The sequence below is a fragment of the Xiphophorus hellerii genome, chromosome 13 (assembly GCF_003331165.1).
Source record: "Xiphophorus hellerii strain 12219 chromosome 13, Xiphophorus_hellerii-4.1, whole genome shotgun sequence".
NCBI lineage: Eukaryota > Metazoa > Chordata > Actinopteri > Cyprinodontiformes > Poeciliidae > Xiphophorus > Xiphophorus hellerii.
In genome coordinates this window covers 26,008,184-26,029,740 of record NC_045684.1, presented here as the reverse complement: position 1 = coordinate 26,029,740, position 21,557 = coordinate 26,008,184, and the positions used below count along the sequence as shown (strand labels likewise).

Below are 21,557 nucleotides of genomic sequence, written 5' to 3'. Positions count from 1 at the left end.
TCGCCTATGCAGTACTTATCCAATAGGAGGCTTGTACCTATTTGCTTAGTTAAATCCAGGTGGCGACTTTTTTTTTGGCCAGGCAGTGTATATATACATATACAGTTCAGACCAAAAGTTTGGACACACTTTCTCATTGAATTCAATGAGAAAGTGTGTCCAAACTTTTGGTCTGTACTGTATATATACTGTATGTATATATGTGTATGTAATATTAATGTAACAATATTATAAATGTGAAGTTTGTCAAAATTTATTTGTTCTTTGAATTTATTTTTATATGTTTCTTCAGACATTTATTTGTGTTTTAAGTTCTGTTATGTTGCTCTTGACAGTGGGTGGTTACCATAGTAACCAGTAACTGACCGCTCGTCCCCTTTTTCTGTTGCTGTCTGTAATTGTGGGAGCAGAAGCTGCTGGACTGACAATAACCACCAACTTGATTTTCTCTATTCTTAGAATAAATACAATGAACCTGAAAGTGTCTGTCATGAAGTCAACCTATTGGATCTGAGACGAGCAAAGAAGGGTTACATCTGGTGCCATGACCTCGTGACTCCTGAAGATCAGCCTTGAGCTAATTAACATCAGAAGTCAGTCTTCACATGAACATTCAGGTTTTACTGCTTACAGCAATTTGTGGATCAGATGACTAGAACAGCATTTGAGAGTCATTCTGCTGACATTTATTGATTGCTGTATTAGTTTATATATATATATATATATAAATAAGAAGATGGATAGACATATAGACAGAGTCTATTTTCTGAAAAGGTTGTTATTACCACCAGGGAGAGAACTACAACATACAGGATGCCTTCAAGAACTGACTTTGGGCACTCCTGCTATAAATGTACTGAAAATCTGCCTCTTCAAACAACTTCTCAGTTTGTCTGGCCCAAACATACCTATTTGTGAAATTTCAAAGGAAATGTGTTTTGTTAATCTATTATCTGGCATATTAATAAAACTTATTCCACAATCTGACCATATCTACGATATATTTAACTTCACATGGTTCCCAACCCATATCTCCATATAACATCATTTTAGGAGTATTTCTGTTCACACCTTTATTTATTACTGAACCTCATGCTCTTCCAGTCTGACTGAACTTTAATACCTTCTTCAAATGTAACATATTCATCCACAGTAAATCAAAAATATTTATATGTTTTTGTAATAGACAAAGTAGTAGACCCAAAACTAAAAGTAAATATTGTCAATACATGACACTGTTTTCTGAAATGAATAACTTGAGCTTTATCACAATTTATTCTTAACCTTATATCCCTATGTATATGTATGTATAGAGATATATATGAGGTTAAGGATAAATTGTGATAAAACTATATGGATTTCATGTATGTATGCATACATATACATACACATATATCCATACACATATCTATATCGATAAATCGATCGATCGGTAGATCAGTAGATATATTGATATTTACAGATATCAATATAACACAAAGCAGGTGAAATTAAAGACCACTGTTAATGTTTCCACCCACCAATACTCACCAATGCCTTCGACAGTATATGCAAAGGTGAACATTGTTCCAAATTCCACCTTATTCTCATATCCAGGGACAGACATTAAGGTTGGCCCAGACACATCCTTGGTCTCCACCTAAGACAAAAGAACAACTTCAAGTTACTCTTTGGATAGAAAATTACAAAAGTGTTCAATCTTAACTGAAAATGTGCACCAGATGAGCAAAATAAAATATGTTAACTTGTGAATGTAAATTATAAGTTTGGGTGTTTTCCCTGCTGCTACCTTAAAAAAATGACATTTTATAATGACAGCACAGTTTCCACAGTTCAGCATAACTTGCCATAAACGTAATAATTCTGAATTCTGAATTTGTCAACCTGAAAGAAATAGTTTTCTTTTTAATCATTTTAAAAATATATATATAATTTTTAATATATATATATAATAATTTTCTTTCAACCGTTTCACGGTCTTAGTCAATAACAAATGAGTTGCATTTCAAAAATCTTTTAAACTTTCAAAATTGGGTTTGAAGTTAATATTATGAAACATCCAGTTGAAACCATAAAACTTAGGCAAAATAAAGACAGAGCAAAATGTCTGATATAGGGAGTTTCTTACCTCTATGTCAGAGATTGCAGACTGAAGAGTACAGCTCCAGTTGACCAAACCCTCTGAGCGGTAAATAAGACCAGAATCACACAGTCTGACAAAAGCCTCAGTTACAGCTCTGCTAAAACCCTGAAATCATACAAAAATAAGACAGTGAAATATGTTGTATTTGGTAGATATTGAAACAACGTACAAATAGAAATTTCTGTAGTAAATGGGTTTGCTGCTTCCTACACAAGGAAGAACAAACACCTCTCAGTAAGCTGACTGAAAAAACCCCAGAGAGCTGATCAACCCTGTTCATGACACAGCAACTGAATTGAAGTCAGCAGAGCCGCAGAAAATATTTGCATTTACAGTAAAAACCAGTATTTGCTATTAGTAGGAAGGAAAAAAACTGTCTACAGGCTCTTACTATTTTTGTTTCTCCAGGTCGCCAGACAGATGCAAATTTTACACACAAACATTTTAAACACTGGGTGATATCACAGGGTAGGAATATATGTCATTAAAAGCCTCACTGGATCCATAGTGAAACAGGCTCTGCTCCAGTCCAGAGAAGCACCAAGCCTCCTCAGCTGGTGATAAATCTCTTCTCCTTTCCTGGGAAATAGGAGAAGAGGTCAGGAAGACTGAAGCAAACACTGAGCACATCATTCAACCAAACTGGGTAACACTTTATTTGAAGGGGTGGCAATAAAGGTGGCATGACACTGTCATAAACAATGCACAACACCTGTCATGAACATGAAAGAGTGTTCATAAATGTTTATGACTGTTGTAATTTACTGTCATTCAGTAAATAATGACACTTTTAATGCAAAGTTGACATTGTTTAAAATGTGTTTGCTATCACAACTTGACACTAACCAAGAAATCATATGTCCTATCAGAGCTCGTGTTAACGGAATATTTTCCGTATCTGACCGGTTATTTTCTTAAACGACCGGAAAATTTAAAGCCCGTCCGTCATTTGACAGATTATAATTAACATCCGACTGGTGCACATGGGAAGACATTACAGACTTTACGCAAAGATTTCATCCCAGAGGCAACTAAAATCAATTAATAAAAAAATCCTTTCTGAATATCATCTCATGGACTCTGAACTAAATGCGTCTTTCTGACCGGGAGTTGACAGCGCGTTTTAGAGTTATGGACTGGACGCTTTGGAGCGTCTGGTTCAAACGCGCATTCAAAACCTTTGGTAGAAATAGCGCGTTTAATTCCAGTCTTCAGTACATACAGATCAGAGAAAACAAAAGAGAATGCAATGTTGAGCTAATCCATTTATAGTCTAAACAGAGGAGCCGGCAGTTTAACTTGAGGAAATAAATAACGATGCAGAAGTTACAACATGGGCAGTGTGCTGCACAATCAATGCGGACGCGGCTCCGCCGCTGCGAAGAATTAAACTTAACTCATCCTGTGGTTTTAACAAATGGAGCCTTCTCGGTGCACGTTACCCTCCCGCACCCAGGAGAGCGGCGTTCTGCAGGAGCTCGGCAGACGCAACATCTGTCTGTTTTAGAGAAGCGAAACGGCGCAAAAAATAATTCAGAAAAGGGCTCACAGGTTAAAAAACTCGCAGAGTTCAATTGATCGGTTTGGATCAGACAGATCCAACTGACTGATTTCTCTGCGGATGCGACCAGGAGGAATTTGTGAGGCACTGTGCGTTCAGACCCCAGTGGGTGAAGTGCTTGTAATTTGTGGAGTCGTTTAATTTCATTTATTATAAGTTATTGGGGCCACAGTCAGTGGTTTTTGTCACTACAGAGAAAAAGTTAGATGCGTTCATCTGCTTTAAGTGTGATGGGATCTGGTTGTGATGTTCAACTAGGTTAATATTAACCAAAGCGCATAAATATGCGGCTAAATAGCCGATGTTAATATGATTATAATTTGACGGGTAAAAATAGAACATGACCGATTTTTTAAATGTTGTCGGTCAAGATGACGGATAACAAAAAAGTCTAGCGTGACCTCTGTGTCCTACATATATTGTGACATGTATTAATGATCAAACTTTACAAATTTATGTAACTTTATGTGTTTATATTAAATTACTGTCATTTGTTGTTAGTCTTAACTTTCTTCATCTAATTAATCCTGCAGTATTCCAGCAAGATGTCTACAAAGCACTTATGAACTTTGCATTTGAAACATGACATTATTTAAGGCTGTCTCGCCATGTCCACCAGACAGAGGCAACAGTGCACCAACTTACATGCAGTCTGCCAAAAATATAAAGAAGTCTTTATCTTGCCCCCTACCTATAACAAGTTACAACGGTCATCCCTCCTTAGTAAAAGGAAGCAAAGGTATTAAGAGATATGAGTATGCTTTGTATTAAATTTAGATTTTCTTTTAGAAGAAAACATTAACTATATTTCTATTTCTACGTAAAGTTAGCTTTAAACAATTTAAGCTATTGCTAGCTGTCCTGGATTCTGATCTACTCCGTCGGATTTGGACCTCCTGGCTATTGACCCTGAGTCTGACCCTGAGATCTGGACCTGCCTGACCTGGATTTGGACTCCCTGCCTCTGATCCCCCATCTGTCTGACTCTGAGATGTGACAGGGTCAGACAGACAGGTCAGGAACTGCCTGACCTGGATTTGGATTCGCTGGCTCTGACCCTGGCCTGTCTGACTGTGAAAAAGCCGATCCCTCAATAAACACCAGTTCTGAATTCACTGCTCAGTCCCTGCATCCATCAATGCCTGAAACATGCCAGACGTAGAAGTTAGATCATCATACACTTTGTTATCAACAGCTAGTTGTATGACATCCCGACTTAGCGGTTAACCAGTCAGACCATCATAAAGGAACAGGAAGGCAAGTTTTAAACGGGGCTTGTTTTGCAGCTTATGTTTGGGCCAGCAATGCAAACAAAGTGAAATATCTGGGTTTATCTGAGTTCATTTGAAAAAGAATCTCAAGGTTCTCCTTTGTGTCACTGCAAACATCAGCAAAGAGTTGACCACAGTTGCTGCACGGTCACGTTACGCCCGCATTAGCGAGGAACATGTGGACTATGTGATGGAAAAGCTCACTGTCTGGGATAAAACCGAACCGGATATTAACCAGTTATAACGCGACTTGCCATTGGAAAAGTGCCTTTAATTATAACAGTCATAAACATTGAAGATTCCATGTTCGAGACAGGTATTATGTCATGTTTATGACAGAATCATGTCAGACTTATGCACACCCCTTCAAAGTAGCGTTACCCCAAATTGGTTTGAAGAAATATAAAAAAATAAAACTTACTCATTTTTCCATTTCCAGACTTCCTGTAAAAATTCTTCTCTAGAAAAATCTTGTCTGCGCTTCCCTTTTTCCCTCAGAAGTCTTTTCTCCACCACTGTCTAATGCACAAAAAACACTTACTGGAGTGAGAAAAACACTGCAGCATATAGTACATGTTTCAAATGTTTCAACAAACAAAGATATAGCAAGCATGGTCAAGGTTTAGAATATGATGAGTTATGTCAAGCCAAATTTCAAATGTAGTTTGATTTCAATTGCCTCTTGTTATTGTTTCCCTAGTAATTGTGTCTCACATGATAAAGTTTTCTGCCTCCTAGATAGCACAAGGAGAGATATAGAGCTAACAATTTATTTCTAAGAATATTGTCCATTCCCTCTCAACAGAAATCTGGGGAAAATCATACAACCTATGACCTATTGGACAAACTGAAGTACGCCAAGAGATCTCATAACAGAGACACCATGTTCCAATTTAAAAAATAATAGCGCATAAACAAAATCAATAACATCTATAAGTTTGTCTTAGGTTGCCAAGACATTTCTAAGGCTTTATGATTCAATCAAATCACAATGGAATGCTTTATTCAAAATTGGAGAAAACATGGAACATTGGTAACCTTTCCTAGGTGTGGCCAGGATACCAAATATAAGTATTAGTTGGTTTTGTAAATATCATCATATTTATGTTTATATTTATTATATGGATATATTTATTTATATGTATATATTTGTTGTTGGATTTTTATCTCAATGTACATGTTCAGTGACAAATTCTAATTCTATTCTTAAAATCACCTGACAAATGCCATGCGACAACTGCTAAGACACGAAAAGTCTCCAGGCTGCAGACATACAGTCTTGCTTCTACTAGCACTACTGCCACTTCAATATTTGAAATTTCCTCCATTTTCTCAACCTCAGAGTCTATTTCTGTAACAATCTGTAACTTTTACAGATTGGATGGGGTGGAGACAACAGACTGTACAAGTAGCGCAGTGTCTTAAGGAACATGAGCAAATCCTACATTTACAATCAAAAAAGACAAAAACAACTCTTACTTTTTTAAAAACACCAAAATTATCTATAAAATGATGTCAGTCTTTGTCATAAATCTCGGTGTAGGATAATTTTCGCCCAGGCTTATGCCATAGGACCAAAAAAAAGACAAAGAAGACAAAGTTGTCATACCTGAGTTGCGATTCCTGCATGGTCACATCCAGGCACCCACAGAACTCTGTGACCCTGCATCCTTCTCCTAGCAAATGACAAAATGAAAGCTTTTCAAAAATATTTTTGACTAAATGTTAAGCATCAGATTGTTAATGAAGCCTGTTTTTGACTGTTACCATCGAACCAGAGCGTCTTGTACAGCTACAGTTAGAGCATGGCCCAGATGAAGAGTACCGGTCACGTTTGGCGGAGGAATACATAAAGAAAACGTCTGATCCACACGATGAGACAATCTCTCCTGACCAATTTACATACATCATAGATAGAAATCAATAACAAAGATTAATGAATGTATTAACAGGCAGAAATCCAAAACTCCAATATCACCAAAATACAAAGTTAGTCCAGACTAAGTTATATTTGGATCATTAGTTGTTGTGAGATAAGACTGAACAGCCTAAATTTATGACTGGCATGCGCTTCTTAGCAGTGTCTCTGTGGATACAATAAAGTCTTACTGAACTGATTTGAATTACACACGTAGACAAAATTGTTGGTACTCCTTGGTTAATGAAAGAAAAACCCAATGGTCTGACAAAGGTAATAATGAATAACAATTTTATGAAAATGAACAAATGAAAGTCAGACATTGCTTTTCAAACATGCTGCAACAAAATTACGTTACAAAATAAACTCATGAAACAGGGTTGGACAAAAATGATGGCACCCCTGAAAATAATGTGACCAAAAGGACATTTTAAATCAATTTAACATGAATTAGCGGGTTTTTCTTTCATTAACCAAGGGGTACCAACAATTTTGTCCGTGTGTATATTAAAAAAAAAACCCTAAGGTTGCACCTAAACTGTCACAATATCATTTAGACAGACTTGTAGTGTAAGGAAACTATAAGAATCTCAAGTTTAATCATGCTTGCCTGTAACCATTGGGCTTGCAAAGTGTTGGATAAAATTGTTTTTGTCATAAGCAAGGAGTGAGTGTGAAAATTTGTTCAGTAACATGCCAAATATTAAACAGGCATCCTTGTGAGTGTTATGATGTAGGACTTATTTTTTCCTAACAGAAGAATATTGTGTTGTCATCCCATATAGACTCAATATTTGGAAGGAAAATCAAATTTGCTGAAAAGAAAAAAAGATAACTTATCAGAATGTGTTTATGTTTATGAGGTATCTGGATTGTTCTTGGTAGGATTGAGCTTTTATTTTTCAAAGTAACCTCAGCAAATATATGACATGGACTTGTGTTTCTACTTACTCTTCCCTAAAACTCTTCTTTTTTTGTTCAAGTCTGTATGATCATGGTCACATAACATCAATGTGTACTGGTGGGACTATTAAGGAAATTATGTTTTCTGATGTTACTTCACAATATGAAAAATTAAATTACATATCCATTTTCTAAATACCCAGTCACAGTTAATAATACTTCTGATAATTACTTTGTTGTACAATGGAATTTTAACTTCTAACTGAAAATTGTTTGAAGATACAATGAGCATAGATCAAAAATTGGTGCAATCTTGAACTCTACTTGGGTTTGATTTGTTATATAATTATTTTATATCCTATTAGCCATTTGTTGGGCATGTTAATAGCAAATTTGAACATTTACAAAGATACAGTTGAAACTAGAAGTTACACTATATAAAAAGACATACATTTTTTTCAAAGTGAATAAACGTATCTGTTTAAGTCAATTAAGATGACCATTTTTTATCTATTTGTTAAATGCCAGAATAATGTGATGTGAGATAATTTTTTAAGGCAATTTTTATTACTTTCTTTAAAGTCAAACGTTTATATGCACTTCATTAGTATTTGGATATCCTTCAACAAGCTTCTCACAATAGTTGGCAGGAATTTTGGTCCATTCCAACTGTAGGTCACCTTGCTGGCACATGTCTTTTCAGATAGAAAAATATCTCTCTTATTATCTGCCATTGTGCAAGTAGAAAAAAATTTTTGGTAATCCAACTTAACTTAAAACAAGAAAAGTTTATGTTAATTTCACATCACAGTGTGAAAAAAATGCAGACTTGTCTTTCTATATTGTGTATGTAAACATCTGGTTTCAATTTTGGAGGGTACAATAAAACAACGTACAAGTTAAATATTAGATTGTGCCACCTGGGAATTATAGGTAAACTTAGAATTTTGGCCTGTTTATCTTTTGTTTCATCTCGACAGGGCCACAAATAATCAAAAAATATATACAACTGCAAACCAACTGATTGCATACAAGTAGTTTACGCAACAGGTTGTCTCACCACACATTTGTCCAACAATTTTTCCTTTAATTGTGCACATGAAAAATTGTACAGAAATTGTTTCTCGTCCAAAAGTCACCACTTTACTTAACTGAATCAATATTTTTTTCAAAAAAATATTTTAAGATTTCTCACATGTTGGTCAGGATTGAAAAATCCCTCTTTCTCCCACCACTGATACCAGCAGGACTCCACATAATCTGGACTGTATGAAGATGGGAAAGGCAAGCTGGTATCTGAAAACAAGTGCATAAATTGCCAAATAACTACATACAGAACAAATTACTACATAAACTAATACAATGTGTGCATAAAGTCACCTTTCTTTGTCCCAGCAGGTGTTTGAGCCGTGTAAGCTATTTTCTGTTTTTCACTCCAGTTTAATGTTTGATCTCCAACTTTCTGAAAGTAAAAACATGTATTCAGCAGCCACTATTCCTTCTGAAATAGTGATCATATTTAGGTAGCAATCATGTATCCATCAATTCATGCATGAGAAATTTAAACAGGGGCCAAAGAGGGGCTAGTTCCCTTGTCGAACTGTCCCTTGCTTCTACACAGAAGACAATATGAAAAATCAGTTTGTTGCATTAGATAGATAAATAAGATCGATAGATTCAGACAGACAGATAAAGTGAAAGCACCCAGTGAGAGAAAGCACTGATATCTTGCTCTAAATTATCTAATCACTGTCAAGTGAAAATACTTTTATAAAGTAGTTTATTTTTTCTGGTCTGTATGTATGTCAGTTTTTTGAGTATGTCAGTTTTGCAATAACACAATGCTACAAAGGAATGAAACCACCAATTCGAGACATTCGAGAAGCAACTGTATTTTGAAAAGGGGTATAAGGCAATTTCTTGACAATTTGAAGTTCATTGTTTTATACCTAGAAAGAAAATAATTAAGACTGTGGCCATACTTCACACGAGTGTGCCAGTCTGATACTGCTAGGTAGTGGCACTTTTCTCCTAATCTATGTTTTTTAATTTATGTGTGGCACACACCTGGTTCTCATTGCCATTCATTACACCTGCCTTAAGTGAATAATTTAACCTTCAGTGAAGTTTTTCAGTTGCAGCATTGTTATAAGCTTGCCGAGTTAAAATAAAGTTGGGTCATCTTGACTCCTGCATCCTCCCTACCTGGTGCCTTCTGCATTTTGGGTCCTGCTCTCAATACCCATTACATGACTAAGATTTTAGGTTCAGAATACTTTAATAACCCCAATGGACAAATCATCTGTGAACTAAAGGTCCATACATACACCTCTAACAGGCATCTCTTAACTAGAGAGTAGCTGTCTCTGTCTGTACAGCTACCTCATATTAGTGCCACTAAGGGTGCTTCCATAAACTGTTAAATCATTGGGATGCAACTTGTCTATTAGCATAGACTAAATTTAATCTGTTGTGCATTTTATGCACTTAAAGTTAGTTTTCTGACTATTTAAAAATTTGATAGACTAGATAATATTAGTATTTCATCCCATGAAATGACACTTTATAAAGTCTTTGCTTTTTAGTAGTTCAATCTGTGTGCTTAGTTTGCTCGGCTTACATTATGTTGAGCTGACAGAATAGTCTTTTCCCGTTCTTGCCTGCGTCTGCGTTTTTGGACTTGTGGCTGCGGCTGAGCAGAAGGGACAGGGCGAGAAGGTTCTGGAGGCTTGCTGGACCACAGTTTGGTGGCTGTCTTCGCTACCAGTCTCGCCTTTGGACAGTGACCTTTAGTCCACATCCTCAGCTACGAAACACCCTAGAGATGAAAAATATAAAGGCATAACCTGATCAATTCTAACGTAAGTTTCATTGTTTAGAGGTTCGAATTTTTAGTTAATATACACGGAATTAAGGTCACAAATTTAACTTCGTGAATACATGTATTTTCAAAGTACACTACCTTTAACTTAGCTGACTTAGTATTGTAATACCCCTTCAACGTCCTTAAAAACGTCTGAAATAGTAGAGCTAAACATAAATCAATATCGTAAGGCTTCTTCTTCATACTTTTAATTGCAAATGTAATAAATACCCTCAAACTGTCAGTTCACACCATTGGATTCAGATTGACGGGCTGCTTTAACCCGACGGACTGAAAGGCAGTCCGTCAGTTAATATCTTCCGCAACATCCGCCGCAAACCGGAACCATACACAGGAAGTGGAATTTTTATTATTATTATTATTATTATTATTATTATTATTATTATTATTATTATTATTATTATTTGTTTCACAAAATTTGGCAGGGGGAGCATAAATTAAAACATAGGAAGAAGAAAATGACAGTCACATTATTCTTGCACAAAGAAAATAATAGTACAAACTGTGACATATGTGCCAGAGAGTCTCATGTTATAGTAAATTAAAACAATAAATCGTCCAAAATTCCAACTTGGGTGCAAGCCCATATTATTGTTTTTGCTTTTTGATTAGTTGAAGGTCGAATTGTAATTATATTAAGTTCAATAATAATAAAAAATAAATAAAATGTTCTTTTCTCTTGAATAATTTGCATTTCTGCAAGTGAAATTTGACTGTAGTGATTAGTAATTTTATAAAGAAACCCTGCAGATTTATTTTTCAATTTTGTTGAAACCCAAACAGGATATTTTCCCAATGAAACTGGAAGCCTGCTGATATTTTTGAGTCAACATAGCTACAAAAATGTTGCCAAAATACTTGAGGACACTACCAGAACAAATGAGTGATATACTCTGGGCAAAGGTCACAAAAGTACAGCAATGCTAGAGTTGAACTTTTTAGGTAGACCTTAACTGGGTAGATTCTGAGTATAAAAGACACTTCTTTTACCTTGTGGGTGAGAAGAAAGCGATTTGGGAGCAACCAGGTAAATTTCCATGACATATTAATATAAGAGTGATTCCATTATGGTACAACAGCAGAAATAGAGGTCACCTCCTTTTGAAAAATGGATCTAATTGATTTATTATTATTACAAGGAAGAGAGTTAAAACATATTTTACCAACAGGAGAATGTATGGTAATAAGAATATGGGAATAAAATTAACTCTTGAAAATAAAATGAAGGAATATCAGTTATTCCAAAAAATAACTCATGGCTCCAAATAGACCTTTCTAATTCAGGACCAATTTACCCATCAAAAATGGAAAATTTGTCTAGAATAATATATTCAACTTGTAGCATTGCTGTCTCAAATAGATTAAATAAAACTATCAATCAAATGAACATGAACTTTATTTGGAGAAACAGAACACACTACCTAGGAAAAAGTCACATGGTCAAAGAAAGTAGAGATGGTGGTCTGAAAGTAATTGACTTTGAGTGCCTTATCAGAACTCTTAAGATTCAAAAATTCTCCCGAACCCAATGGGATAAGGGCATAAGGAAATGGATGGATTCAAAAATTCTCAATTATTTTGGTATTGTGTTCCCTATTATATATTTAACAAATAAATATATAGTTTTGTTAAATGATTTCATAAACTGCTACTTCTAGCCGATTTCAGTATATATAAATTGCCCATTCAGCTATCATGAATGATAGTTGTTATAAACAAGTGACACTTGTTTATGTGTCACTTGTTTATAGTGACACATAAACAAGTGTCACTATACTAGAAAATGAAAATGTATATAAATACTCGCCAAACTCCACTGTCATATGAAATAACAGATTTATACTACTTCACAATAAGTCATTTTTTTACAAAGAATGAATGGAAAAGAACATTTGGTCTTTTCCATCCATAAGCATACACTTAATGGATGATAATGGCTGCATGTTAAAGTATGAACAATTCTGTGCAAAATATAAATTATTTTCCCCCAAAAGTTGAATTTACCAGATTGTTTAACAATTTAGTATTCAGATTAAAAATATAATATCCTATAACCCCACAATTACCAAATCTATCTATTAATGGAATATCATTCACTGATCAAAAATTCAATAGCTACACAATTAGAAGCTGTCTAAACAAAATTTTATTCCCTGGGAAAACAAAATAAAAATAACATTCTTATTATAATAACTGCGATGGAATGGCGACCTGTCCAGGGCGACTCCGCCTCTCACCCCGTGACAGCTGGAGATAGGCACCAGCACCCTTCTTAGAATAGAATAGAATAGAATAGAATAGAATAGAATAGAAGTACTTTATTCATCCCAGCAGGGAAATTACTTTGCAGTTACAGCATAGAGACAAGACACAATAACAACTACCACTGAGTAGTAGTAGTAGATAAAATAAAAAATAAAAAATAAAATGCTATAAATTGTAAAAATATAAAATGCTGTTAATATAAAAAGCAACTTAAGAGCAGTCCTTGCAAGATTCAAAAAGTGCAGATATGTATATGTAAGTATATGTACAGCAAGTGTGCCACAGTGCAGTTGTGCAAAATTGGACTGATTAGTGCAGAACAATGATTTAGCTTTTATTGTACAGTGAGATGGCATGTGGCAGGAAGGATTTCCTGTATCTGTCCCTACCCTTCTTCTTGACCCAATAAATGGGATAAAGGTGTAACAAAAGGGGTTGATGGATGGATGAAACATTTATTGCAAATTTGAAACAAAAAATCAATTGAAAGGTTAAGAACTCTATATTTGAAACTCCCCATACAACTAAAGGCTAAAGAAACACACTTTAAATTTTTAAATGCAATTTCCCCCTCTAAAGAGCTACTAAGAAGTTGCTTTAATAATGACAATAAATGCTTATTATGTGAAAGTGACATTGAAACAATAGACCATGTCTTCTATGAATGCAATCAAACCAAAATATTTTTGGAATTGCTTAGAAAGGTGGATCAAACCGAAAATTGTACTTCCTGCATCTATTTCTAGAGATGTGGTAACTTTTGGAGTGTTATTCAAAAACAAAACAATACAACTCTGTTGTAATCTGATATTTAGTCTGGCAAAATTCTTTATTCATAAATAGTGCTAAGATCCCCCCAGTTTAAACATTTTTTAAATCTGAATTCCAATTATATTTGAAATCTCTGAAATGAGTTGAAACATATGAATGCCTGACTGAAATATTAATGGAATTGCCCACCAATGCATGTTAATCCATCCATCAATTTTCTTACACCCTTATTCCATTGACATCGGCAGGGGGCTGGTGCCTATCTCCAACTGTCGACTGGCGAGAGGTGGGGAGATGTGGTCCACACTCCTTACCGGTTGGTGGCGGTAATGCTCACCTAATGTTTTTTTGCCAACCGCCAATAAATTTCAAGAAGAAGAATCTACATCCGGTTCAAGTCAGGTTCTTCTTTTTTTGCAACTTGTGTAGTCTCAAGCGTATATCTGTAGAAATCCATAGTCTTCGGGTTCATATTAATCGTTTAATTGGCATTTCGTGAGCTTACCAAGTAGGGTCATTCCCAACTTGCCCCATACCTACAACTTCCACCTCAGAGAGGCCGGATTCCAGTTGGTTTGGATCTTAAAATAAGCTAACGGTAGCGTTAGCAGAGCAGCTAAAAGGATGGCGGAGGTTCCCGGAACATCCAGTGAGACGATAACGGAGACAGTTCAGACAAATACACCGCCTCCTCCACAGCAGGTAAATGCTTAAAAACTAATTGGGTAATTGATTTGTAATGTACCTAACCACCCATTACTGCTAACAAGGTTCATGTTAGAAGGTGACAAAAGAAGCCATTAGAATAGAATAGAAGTACTTTATTCACGCAGCTTCTTCAAAAGAAGCCATTAACTCGCCGCTCTTTAGTAATTTACGAAGGCTGATGCTGCCGTTATTATTTAGTCCTAATTACTCAACGCTAGATACGTGTTAAAACCAGTGACCATGAATTAAGGTCGGTATGCAACATAGTGGGCATGAGCAGCTTTACAGGTTGCTCATGCGGTTCTGTGGGTGTGTTCGGACGGATTTCATGACTACCCTGGTCATGATATAAAATTCTGGTACTGATACAATATTGTCCAATGGGATCGGTACCCAGCTAGCGATACCTCAGTCCACACGCCTTTCAGCCGAAACGCCAGTAAGGGAAGGCCTATAAGCACTGTTGTTGCTAACGAAAGATGACTTTTTACTATTGGTCAGCTAATAAAAATATGGTCTTTCTCATTGTTATTCTTTATTAATATATTTTCAATGTCACTGTGTGATAGTCTGTTCACAACATATTAAGATCACAGATAAATTGCAGCACAGATTGATCTAGTTAGAAAGAAGTGTTATATTACCAAGTGATGAACGTTTTAAAGTATCTTTTACTAATCTATTTTAAATTGCATTGACACTTATGTAATTTTAAAAAAACTAGCGACTATTCCTTACCAAAGTAATATTTTGATTAAAATATTGTTTCTAGTTTGAATTTGTTGCCTGATTTTAAAAATTAGTACTGGAGTAACTGGACATTAATATGGAAGTTTATTTCTCTTGTTTACAGGAAGGACGAAGCTTGACAATCAAGCTGAGGAAGAGGAAGACTGAGAAGAAGGTGGAGTGGTCCAGTGACACAGTTGACAATGAGCACCTGGGAAGACGATCTTCTAAGTGTGAGTTTAAATAGCTTATGGGAAACAGCAACGTGTTATTTGGCAGAAATGAAGGATTTGATGGTCTAGTATAGTCTAATGGTCTAATATAGATTAACATATTTCCATGTACAGACTTAATATTTTATTTGATTTATTTTTGTCACATCTAGGAAATATTTAAATTACATATATTAAAACTAATGTATATATATATATACATATTTATAAATTTTACATCACTTATGGTTAAATTTGTATTTGCTTATAAATAACACTTTGGATGGAGTAGATAGACAACAAATAAGCAATTTCCCACTGGGGATCAATAAAGTATATTCTGATTCTCATATAGAAGAATGAAATGAAGGAGAGCAGTGTTAATTTTGACAGCAAATGTTTTAGTTTTAGTCTTTTGACTAAAATGTAAGTTAAAAATATAAAAAGTATGGTACTCAGTTTTTTCCCAAGGGCTTTGGCTCACCTGAACTATTTTAACCTCATTTTTTGAACTTCTTGGTTGTAAAGGATTATGAAATTCTTGCTTTGTAATTAACAAATTCACCGACTGTTTTTTTTGTGCCATTTCTGGACAGAAAATTTCTAATTTTAGCAATATTCTGGGTGGATTTGTTGATGTATTTGAAAAGTGTGTTACAGTTATCTAGGTAAAATAAAGTCATAAATAACCATCTAGAGTTTCTGTTTTGAAGCCAGCTTTTCCATCCATCCATTTTCTAACACCCATGTCCCTAGTGGGGTCAGGAGGTGCTGCTGCTGTTTTTGAATAAATATTTAAAAGTTTTGTGAATGGCTCCTATATAAATGTACTCAACATGTAAATAGATGTGATGAGGGACACCAGAAACATGTGGCTCAAATGTGATGGTTATGAACAGTGGAGCTACATTCCAAGTGACGTCATTAATGTGGACGATAAAATCACCTACAATTAAACTGTTTTTTCATTTAGTAAATTATAATTAAACCATTTGCAAACTAAGAAAGAAAAGACCTGGCTGGACCAGGGCATCAACAACTTAGACTGCATTATGATACATTTTGCAAATCTATTTTTGTGACATTCAAAAGTAAATTAGTCATAGTCCACCAGGACGCAGATGTATTTATGCTTAAAGGCCAGAACAGGATCTCCACCACAACCTGGCAGGAATAATATGGCAAAAACAGGAATTTGAAGAACATATTCCATTAAAATGACAATAATTTCCATCTTTTTACCATGTCTCAGCAAGAAATAAAAAATCCCAAATCCCCATGATTTAAAAAGTGTATTTATAGTTAAGGACTTAAAATGAGAACTGGAGCATTTACTGGCTGCACTAGTGTGTCATTTCAGTGATTAGTCAGAGGAAGATGTTGGCATTTGATTCTCTGAACACATACAGATTGTGGGCGATGCCAGCATGAAGGTTGTAGAAGCTGCTGACCTTCTGACTGATGTGTTTAATGTGTGATGAGAGAGGTGTGGAGAACCAGGATATCATCTGAACATGTGTAGCCATAGAAAAACCACTAATCAGTGAGACTAACTGGAGAAAAAGGCTTCAATTTGCAAGGAAGCATAAAGATTGAAGGAAAGTCATGTGGTCTGAGTTCAGATTGACCTTCTTCTAGAATCTTTGGTACATCAGGGTAAGAAGAGAGGCAGATGAAGTGATGATCCATCATCCCTAGTGTCTACTGTAGCAGCCTGTGAAGGCAGCACTGGGCTCTGGGGTCACTGCACTTGGTCAGGTTCAGCTTCAGCAACATTATGAGGTCGTCTGACTACCTGGAGATCAGGAATGCCCTGGTTGTTCCGTCAGTGGCTTTTCTTTTGCCTGATGTCATAACCATGTTCCAGGAAGGCAGTGGTTCAGGGAGAAGGAACATCAGACTTCACACCTTAACCCAGTGAGAATCTCTGGGATGTGCTGAAGAAGGCTTTGTATTGTGGTCAGACTCTTCCATCACCAATATAAGACCATGGTGAAAGATGAATGCAACACTAGATGGAAATAAATCTTGTGATGTTGCAAAAGCTTATCAGAACAATACCACAGTGAATGTTTTCCCAAGAAATTAATGATCAACCTTGGGGGGGCTTTTTGGAGAAGGTGAGGGGTATTTATGTTGTAGTGATGCTAAATTTGTCACTTATTGAGTGTTTATATGAGCACATATTGGCTGTAAAATGTGGAATGGTTGTTTTTTTATATCCATCCTGATCCAGCTGCATGTTGTGTTCCAGGTTGCTGTATTTATGAAAAGCCCAGACAGTTTGGAGAATCATCCTCTGAAAGTGAGGGAGATGATGACGACGAAGGGTGTGGAAGTGCCAACTGCATCCTGGGCCACGGCAGGAAAGGACACGGACAGAGGCCTGATGAAGGAACCAGAGCACCTCCAAGTGCTGGAGGGACACACAACCATTAACGTGCAACACAAAGTGTGTTTGGGAGGGTTCCATATTACAAACTGCTCTGTAGTTTTAGTTTAGTTTCCTCAGAGAGTTACAGACAAACCTGAAGTCAGAAAGTTCCAGCTGCTGGAGCACAGCTTCAACTTCTTACTGCTGTTCTGCTCAAAAGCAGAAAGCATCCTGAGTGGGGCGTTACTATTAAATCATCTTTCCCTCAGCAGCTCAGGGGTTTGAAATGAGCTACTCATAAAATGAGCAGCTCATTTTATGAGTAGCTCAGAGTAATTAAATGTTCCATAATGGATTGTTTGTGTTTCTGTATGATTTCACTCTCGAAGACAAGATTCCTGAGACTTGCTCAGTATAAACCAATGTCGGCAGAAACAAAAGGCACATCAAAAACTGCGGCTGCTGCATTTTCATTGCATGAATATACTGGTAGAATGTTTTTTCTCTTTTCATTCCTTTTCTTGTTAGATTCTCAATCCACTGCTTTTAAACATACATTAGCCTCAAATGTTGTCGTGTGGGTGGATATAAATTGAGATAATGAGAAGAAAACTTGTTATTCTGGCAAACTTTTATTTTGTTCTGACTGTAATATGTTAGAAAACAGAGAACGTTCAATTGCTGTTCAGCACATTAGTGCATTCAGTAATTTACTTTTTACTGATTAAACTGTTATAAAACTGCAGTTGAGTGCAAAAATGTTGTTTTTTCAGAGATTTAGAAACAACTTTTAACACTAATGGAAAGTTATTATAATAAGATCCATGCAGATCTAAAAACTCACTTTGTCATTTCAGCAAAATATTGAGCTACGCTGCATATCTCCAGCAGCTCATTGGACTTTCTGACTGTAAGGTGTCTGAAACAAACCATGAAGAGATAGATGGGCTGCAGGTTCCATTGTACACTACTGATGGCATTATAATTCTATTTATTTGCTGGTCTCAGTTTATGCTGTTTTTTTCTTGGGTTAATACATGCAATCCATTATATTTTGATGTGAATTTGCTTTACTATCTTTCCGCAAGTACGGGAAATTTAACAGACTGGACATACACAAATCTATAGTATTGTGAGCAGTATTTACCGTTTCTCTGATTGAAACCAATGATAGCTTCTGTTGTCTCCACCTAACATAAAAGCATATTAAACATAATTAAAAGTCAGTTTTTAATCATTTATTTTTGGTTTTGTTTTAGAAAGCACTTTATATTTACCTACACATACAGTTATTTTATATCTTCAGTTCATTTAAGTTCATAAGATGACAATGAGCAAAGTTGGTTTGTTTTTCTTCCCCTGGTCAAACCCGTCTGTAGAGCTCTCACAACATGTAAATTTTAAGTATTCACTGTTCCACAAGGCATGATGTAGTTTGACAATATTTACTTGATTCATTTCTTATTAAAATCAGATTTTCTTGGACATTTGTCATAGCAGCAAGACCTGAGGGGAAAATACCTTCTGACTCAAATAAAGGTCGCTTTTTATTCCCATTCAACCACTGCACTGAAAAAACACACACTTCCATTGGCATCAAGCAACTCACTGCAAGCTTAAATTTTGAACTGCAACTGAAGAACTTTCAGAAAATCAAAATTATGTTGGTAAGTTGGACTTAATCAGACCGGAACACTGGCCTTCCCATAACTGATGACAATCTATTTTTTAGTTTTGCAATAATAAATAAAATTGTTTTTGGGAGAGAAAAATGATTGAAAATATCTTTTTTCTTTTTGATTGTAAGCATATATTCCTGTGATTATAAACTGATAAAAGCTACTGTTAATTCAGTTTTACCTACTGCCATATAACCTCTGCTTACAGAGCTACCAAATGCACACATCAGTTTTTATGTTTGTGTTTTATTTTTTATGTAAATCAGTTTTTATTGAACATGGCATAAGCTTTGTATTTATGAAATTCTGAATTGTGATATGCATTGATCCAGAAATATCCAGGGAGTTTCTGAGCAGTTTTCATTTTTTCAGCCCTTGTGCTTAATGTATGTCTTGATTTAAATTTTCAACTAGTGGTCATTATATTTCTAATAAAGTTCAAAAAGAATTTAATTTGAGCTCCAGTGCTCATGTTAGTTTCAGTTGGGTGCAGGACGATTAGTTGAATACTTCTTTTTTTTAGTCCAACTGTTTCTTAGGGACATTCAGTTTGGGCTTTGAGTTGTCATTTTGGCTCAATTTCATCAGATGCAGATGAACGGATCACTGAGACGAGCAACTGATTGCTTTTGCTTACATTCTAATAACCATTCTTTCTATGTTTTAGTTTGTTGATAATAGTTCACTAAACATAGTGTATATGGCTCATCTCTTTCGAATATGAAAAATGTTTTAAATTAGCATGAAGAAGGGAGGTCTGACCTAATACATTTAAACAATGAAAAATTCTAACTGTAAGGTCTGTCAGTAGGTAATCATCAATAAATTCATGTTGAATTTGGATTAAATCTGAGGAGAACTCATTGTGTCCACCAGTTTTACAGGATTTTAATGGAGCAGCGATTGTGAGAGGGAGTTTGGTTGTTTACAAATAATATAAAGAATGGGTGACCAGGAAGCTGTCGTGTTTGTTTCACTTCTAAAATGACAAACTTGTAGGCTGCCATCAGAGTATTTCTCTACCACCAGCAAGCAGTAGAGAAATACTCTGCACTTGTGTTTTTAGTGCTGGGCTTTACAGGTTTTCTGAGTTTTATTACTGTGACTTGAACAAGCAAAGATCCTTCAGTGAACTAGTGGAACTCTTTCACAAATGTCTGCATTTAGAACAGAAGGAAAGGTCTGACTGCTTCTTTGTTTCTCTGCTGTGACTACTGTCATGACTCACCATTTTCGTCTTTGCACAGTTTGATATGTGAGGCTATGTCAGCTCACTTCTATCACTTTGTGTACCATCTCTACAAACTGACTTCAGTGCATACATCGTTCTTGTACTGGTAACTCACCTTCCTGTATATATTGTTAGTATAAAGGAGGAGATATAATGTGAAATCAAGTTTTGAACTGTGATTAAAGTTACAACCCATGTATCAACGTGTTCCCTCTGGTATCATGACATAAGTAAAAAGTTTTCAACTTATCCTAAAATGGTGTGAAACATGATGAAAAATAATAAAATTGTTTCAGTCCTCTGACTTTTAGTATCAATGTTACAAAGCTTCTGCATAAGATAAAAATACAGCAGATAAAACTCTTTATAGAGGTACTTACTTATTAAAACTAAAATAATCTCACAATCAACAAGGCTTAAGTGTTTACATTTTTTGGTTCCAAAAGAACTTGTCTAGTTTATTCCTGGTTTAATACAAGTTCATTCCTGAGCTGAAATAGTTCCATAGCATATACAGAAGTATTCACCTTTTCACTTACATTCAGCATAATTGCTGTTGTCCGGTTTACCTAAATACAACATCATTGTACCATGAAAAGGAATTGTGAAGATCTTCTCACCTACACCTCCAGTAGGCTTGCATTCTATCAACACGTTCATGCTATAAATTAAGTCAACTACCTAATGTGTACCATTTTGAGGTGTTCCTATTGTCAGCATTGCAACATACAGTGAATACGAAAAGTCAACACACCTCTGTTCAAATGCCAGGTTTTCATGATGTAAAAAAATTTCCGCAAGACAAATAATTTCACAACATTTTTCCACCTTTAATGTGGAAAAGGTACAAAGAAATAGAGAAACGAGCTGAAATCTTTCAAGGGGAAAAACATAAAATAAAAAAATTT

The 21,557-nt window shown here is 35.5% G+C and overlaps 2 protein-coding genes across 6 annotated transcripts in view; one reads left to right on the top strand and one right to left on the bottom strand.

The window, feature by feature from the left end:
• The window catches only part of vars2 (valyl-tRNA synthetase 2, mitochondrial), a 33,178-nt gene extending 22,185 nt beyond the window's left edge, over nt 1–10,993 (bottom strand). Inside the window, exons 1-11 of one of the 5 annotated variants that reach the window (XM_032581732.1) lie at nt 10,891–10,942; nt 10,759–10,812; nt 10,417–10,614; nt 9,177–9,258; nt 8,992–9,092; nt 6,743–6,864; nt 6,585–6,651; nt 5,397–5,494; nt 2,641–2,722; nt 2,129–2,248; nt 1,531–1,639 (exon numbers count right to left, since the gene is read on the bottom strand). In XM_032581732.1, the coding sequence (XP_032437623.1) occupies nt 1,531–1,639; nt 2,129–2,248; nt 2,641–2,722; nt 5,397–5,494; nt 6,585–6,651; nt 6,743–6,864; nt 8,992–9,092; nt 9,177–9,258; nt 10,417–10,596 (961 nt within the window). In that variant the 5' untranslated portion in view covers nt 10,597–10,614; nt 10,759–10,812; nt 10,891–10,942. Of the gene's footprint in view, nt 1–1,530; nt 1,640–2,128; nt 2,249–2,640; nt 2,723–5,396; nt 5,495–6,584; nt 6,652–6,742; nt 6,865–8,991; nt 9,093–9,176; nt 9,259–10,416; nt 10,615–10,758 lie in introns of those variants that run through there. The other 4 variants (XM_032581730.1, XM_032581733.1, XM_032581729.1 and 1 more) reach the window with 4 other exon arrangements.
• Nucleotides 10,994–14,086: 3,093 nt separating this feature from the next.
• On the top strand, nt 14,087–20,953 carry ppp1r11 (protein phosphatase 1, regulatory (inhibitor) subunit 11). Its single transcript, XM_032581785.1, has 3 exons — nt 14,087–14,418; nt 15,278–15,386; nt 17,620–20,953. The coding sequence occupies exons 1-3, from the start codon at nt 14,341–14,343 to the stop codon at nt 17,802–17,804; spliced, it is 372 nt and encodes a 123-aa protein (XP_032437676.1). The 5' UTR covers nt 14,087–14,340; the 3' UTR covers nt 17,805–20,953.
• The last annotated feature ends 604 nt before the right edge of the window (nt 20,954–21,557 follow it).

Bases quoted from the DNA above. Each gene is read 5' to 3' on its own strand.
- ppp1r11 (XM_032581785.1), top strand. From the start codon at position 14,341: ATGGCGGAGGTTCCCGGAACATCCAGTGAGACGATAACGGAGACAGTT. The intron at 14,419-15,277 runs GTAAATGCTTAA...TCTTGTTTACAG, and splicing joins CACCGCCTCCTCCACAGCAG to GAAGGACGAAGCTTGACAAT. The intron at 15,387-17,619 runs GTGAGTTTAAAT...GTTGTGTTCCAG, and splicing joins GGGAAGACGATCTTCTAAGT to GTTGCTGTATTTATGAAAAG.